The sequence below is a fragment of the Calidris pugnax genome, unplaced genomic scaffold, assembly GCF_001431845.1.
Source record: "Calidris pugnax isolate Ruff unplaced genomic scaffold, ASM143184v1 scaffold273, whole genome shotgun sequence".
Lineage (NCBI taxonomy): Eukaryota > Metazoa > Chordata > Aves > Charadriiformes > Scolopacidae > Calidris > Calidris pugnax.
The window spans coordinates 11,268,160-11,272,336 of record NW_015094508.1 but is presented as its reverse complement, the minus strand read 5'-3'; the positions used below and the strand labels follow the sequence as shown (position 1 = coordinate 11,272,336).

The 4,177-nt window shown below is 63.8% G+C and overlaps 1 protein-coding gene across 1 annotated transcript in view; it reads right to left on the bottom strand.

Moving 5' to 3' along the window:
* Positions 1 to 2,624: 2,624 nt before the first annotated feature.
* CCNO (cyclin O) overlaps positions 2,625 to 4,177 on the bottom strand; it is a 2,442-nt gene continuing 889 nt past the window's right edge. The window contains exons 2-3 of the mRNA XM_014964852.1: positions 3,964 to 4,149; positions 2,625 to 3,341 (exon numbers count right to left, since the gene is read on the bottom strand). Coding sequence (XP_014820338.1) covers positions 2,832 to 3,341; positions 3,964 to 4,149 — 696 coding nt within the window. The 3' untranslated portion in view covers positions 2,625 to 2,831. The remainder of the gene's footprint in view (positions 3,342 to 3,963; positions 4,150 to 4,177) is intronic.

Here is a 4,177-nt window from a genome sequence, read left to right as displayed (position 1 = left end):
CTCCCGCGCCCGCCGAGCCCTTCCCCGCGCCCGCGGAACCGGGGCGGGCCGAGGGGGCTGCCCCGCACGGAAACCCGAGGGGAGGCGCGTCCGGCCCCGCTGCCCGGGGCACTCCGCCCCGACACCCCCCCGCCGGTGGGCGTCAGCACGCGGGGCGGCTGGTTTTTGTAAGGATATTTGTTAAATGTTAGGGCCGGCGCCGGCAGCGCCGACAGCATAAGGGGCGGGGGGGGGGGCAGGAAAATAAGAAAAGAAACCAGCCCGCAGCGTCTTGGCTTTACTGAGCTCCCCACCGGGAGAGGGTTCACCCCAAGGGGAGAGGGTCTCCCACCGGGGGAGATTTCCCCACCGGCAAAGGGTCCCCACCGGCAGAGGGTTCACCCCACTGCGAGAGGCCCCCCACCGGGAGAAGGTTCCCCCACCAGAAGAAAGTTCCCCCGCTGCAAGACGGTGCCCACCGGGAGAGGGTTCACCCCAGGCGGGGGGGGGGGCAGGAAAATAAGAAAAGAAACCAGCCCGCAGCGTCTTGGCTTTACTGAGCTCCCCACCGGGAGAGGGTTCACCCCAAGGGGAGAGGGTCTCCCACCGGGGGAGATTTCCCCACCGGCAAAGGGTCCCCACCGGCAGAGGGTTCACCCCACTGCGAGAGGCCCCCCACCGGGAGAAGGTTCCCCCACCAGAAGAAAGTTCCCCCGCTGCAAGACGGTGCCCACCGGGAGAGGGTTCACCCCACCGGGAGAGGGTTCACCCCACTGGGAGAAGGTTCCCCCATCGGAAGAGTGTCCTCCACCAGGAGAGGGTCCCCCACCGGGAGAAGGTTCCCTCATCGGTAGAGGGTTCACCCCACCGGGAGAGGGCCCCCCACAGGGAGAAGGTTCACCCCACTGGGAGAAGGTTCCCCCACTGGGAAAGGGTCCCCACAGGGAGAAGGTTCACCCCACTGGGAGAAGGTTCTCCCACCGGGAGAGTGTCACCCACCGGGAGAGATTTCCCCACTGGGACAGGGTCCCCCATCGGGAGAGGGTTCACTCCACTAGGAGAAGGTTCCCTCATTGGTAGAGGGTTCACCCCACCAGGAGAAGGTTCTCTCACTGGTAGAGGGTTCACCCCACCAGGAGAGGGCCCCCCGCCGGGAGAGGGTTCACCCCACTGGGAGAAGGTTCCCCCATCGGAAGAGTGTCCTCCACCAGGAGAGGGTCCCCCACCGGGAGAAGGTTCCCTCATCGGTAGAGGGTTCACCCCACCGGGAGAGGGCCCCCCACAGGGAGAAGGTTCACCCCACTGGGAGAAGGTTCCCCCACTGGGAAAGGGTCCCCACAGGGAGAAGGTTCACCCCACTGGGAGAAGGTTCTCCCACCGGGAGAGTGTCACCCACCGGGAGAGATTTCCCCACTGGGACAGGGTCCCCCATCGGGAGAGGGTTCACTCCACTAGGAGAAGGTTCCCTCATTGGTAGAGGGTTCACCCCACCAGGAGAAGGTTCTCTCACTGGTAGAGGGTTCACCCCACCAGGAGAGGGCCCCCCGCCGGGAGAGGGTTCACCCCACTGGGAGAAGGTTCCCCCACCAGGAAAGGGTCCCCATCGGGAGAGGATTCACCCCACCAGGAGAAGGTTCCCCCACTGGTAGAGGGTTCACCCCACCAGGAGAAGGTTCCCCCACCGGTATAGGGTTTCCCCACGGGCAGACGGTTCTCCCGTGGCTGCTCCACCGAGCCCAGCCGAAATGCCCGTCGGGGCTGGCGGAGGTTAAAACTGGCCGTCCGCCTCCCGCGATGGGCTTGTGGGTCTTTCCCGACGCAGCGTTTTGGGCGAGTTCTGCTGGCTCTGGGGGCAGGCAGGGCTCCCAGCGGGGTACACCCGCTGCCCCGGGTGGCAAGCACTCCCCAGGGAAACTTGAGACACGTGTGTGCCCATTTCACATCGCTTCTGTGCAGATGCACAGGCAATAGCACGAAGAAAATAAGATATTTTACAACTTCATGACTGTTTTCGTCCCCAGTGCCAACTCAGTTCGGAGTATGCACCTGGATTACAGACCTCCTGGAAAAATAATAACCAGATGCTTTACTATTTAAGGTTTTGCTTCCCTGCACTTCGGTCAGTGCATCTAAATTTATAAATCAAATAATTTTTTTTTTTTTTCCCCGTGCTATGACCAAGCCACCGCTTGTCAGTTTGAAATGGGGAATGACACCATCGGGCACAATAATTTCAGGGGGGCAGGAGTAGCTGTTGGGGTGAACTCGTTCTGTGCTGGTGTGTTTCTTCCCCCGTCTGTGCACACCCACAGCACCGCCAGCAAATAAACCAGTGCAGGTGACAGGTAGAAAAGAGGAGAAACTTCTTCATGGTGAGGGTGACAGAGCCCTGGAACAGGCTGCCCAGGGAGGTTGTGGAGTCCCCTTCTCTGGAGATTTTCAAGCCCCGCCTGGATGCAGTCCTGAGTAACAGGCTCTGACAAGCTCTGGGCAATCCTGCTTTAGCAGGGGAGTTGGACTAGATGATCTCTATGGTCCCTTCCAACTCTAAAATTCAGTGAAATTCAGTGAAATTCAGTGAAAGAGTTTATTCAATGTTTATTTGGTCTTTTCCGCCGTCATCCTTATGGACCATCCTCCCAATAAATAATACAGTACTTGAGATTCTGTATATTATGTACATGATGGATTTAAAAACAAAACAAAAACCAAAACAAAGCAGGAAAGGGACAGTGCAACGGACATACGGTAGCCTCATGTTCAAAATGTGATCTGTTGAACCTTTACAGAAGTAACACTAAGGCTTGTTGGATGGGGCTCTGGGTGGGCTGCGGGCAGCACCAAGAGCTGTCTCAGCCCAGGGCCGAGGCCTCGGTGGCCCCAGCTCCCCGCAGCCAGGGGCACTTCTCCACCACCTCGGGGGGCAGGAGGAGCGGCAGGGACTGTCCGTTCAGGGACACCAGGAGCTGCAGCTGGTCCATGCAGTCCCGCAGCAGCCCCTCCGGGTAGCCGCTGATCCGCAGGTCCAGGGGCTTGCGGTGGCCCAACAGCCGGTCCGCCAGCCCCAGGCTGCCGGCGGCCAGCAGGGAAGGGGTGTACCTGGTGAAAGCGTAGTCGGCCAGGCTGAGCTCGGCCACCCCCCCGGCCAGGCTGCGGGCAGCCGCCGCCTCCCCCGCGTCCGCGCCCCCCGCCAGCAGCCGCACCCGGCTGAAGTGCTCCAGGAAGAAGCTGACGGTGGGGGCGGCCAGCTCGAAGCCCAGGCGGTGCAGGACGATGCACTCCAGGTTGCGGAGCTGCTGGCGGCTGAAGGCGCCGCAGCAGAGGGCGAGGAGCTCCTTCACGCTGGGGGGGTGCACCTCCACCTGCCGGGGGGGGAACGACAGAGGAGGGGATGCTGCAGCCGGGGGAGAGGGGACAGGGGAGGGGATGCTGCAGCCCGGGGGGGACAGAGGAGGGGATGCTGCAGCCGGGAGGGGGACAGAGGAGGGGATGCTGAAGCCGAGGGAGAGGGGGACAGAGGCCGCCTCCCCCGCGTCCGCGCCCCCCGCCAGCAGCCGCACCCGGCTGAAGTGCTCCAGGAAGAAGCTGACGGTGGGGGCGGCCAGCTCGAAGCCCAGGCGGTGCAGGACGATGCACTCCAGGTTGCGGAGCTGCTGGCGGCTGAAGGCGCCGCAGCAGAGGGCGAGGAGCTCCTTCACGCTGGGGGGGTGCACCTCCACCTGCCGGGGGGGGAACGACAGAGGAGGGGATGCTGCAGCCGGGGGAGAGGGGACAGGGGAGGGGATGCTGCAGCCCGGGGGGGACAGAGGAGGGGATGCTGCAGCCAGGAGTGGGGACAGAGGGAGGGATGCTGCAGCCCGGGGAGCAGCGCGGAGAAGGGGAGGGGGAAGGCTGCGGAGCCCGGCCCGGCTCGGGGCAGAGCTGTTGCCGAAGCCCCTCGGGGTGGCCGAGGAGGGCGGGGGGGCAGCCGGTGTCCGCCCCTACCTGCTTGCAGGCGATGAGCAGCGCCGTCACCCCCAGGAGCTGGAAGCAGTCGGCGGCCACAGGGGTGGTGGCGAGGAAGCGGTCGAGGGTGTTGACGGCCAGGCAGAGCGCCTCGAAGGAGAGCCCGAAGTGCCGGTGGACGGGGATGAGCCAGCTCACCAGCTTGCAGCGAGCTTCCGCCGTCACCTGCGGCACCGGCACCGGGGGGGGGGGG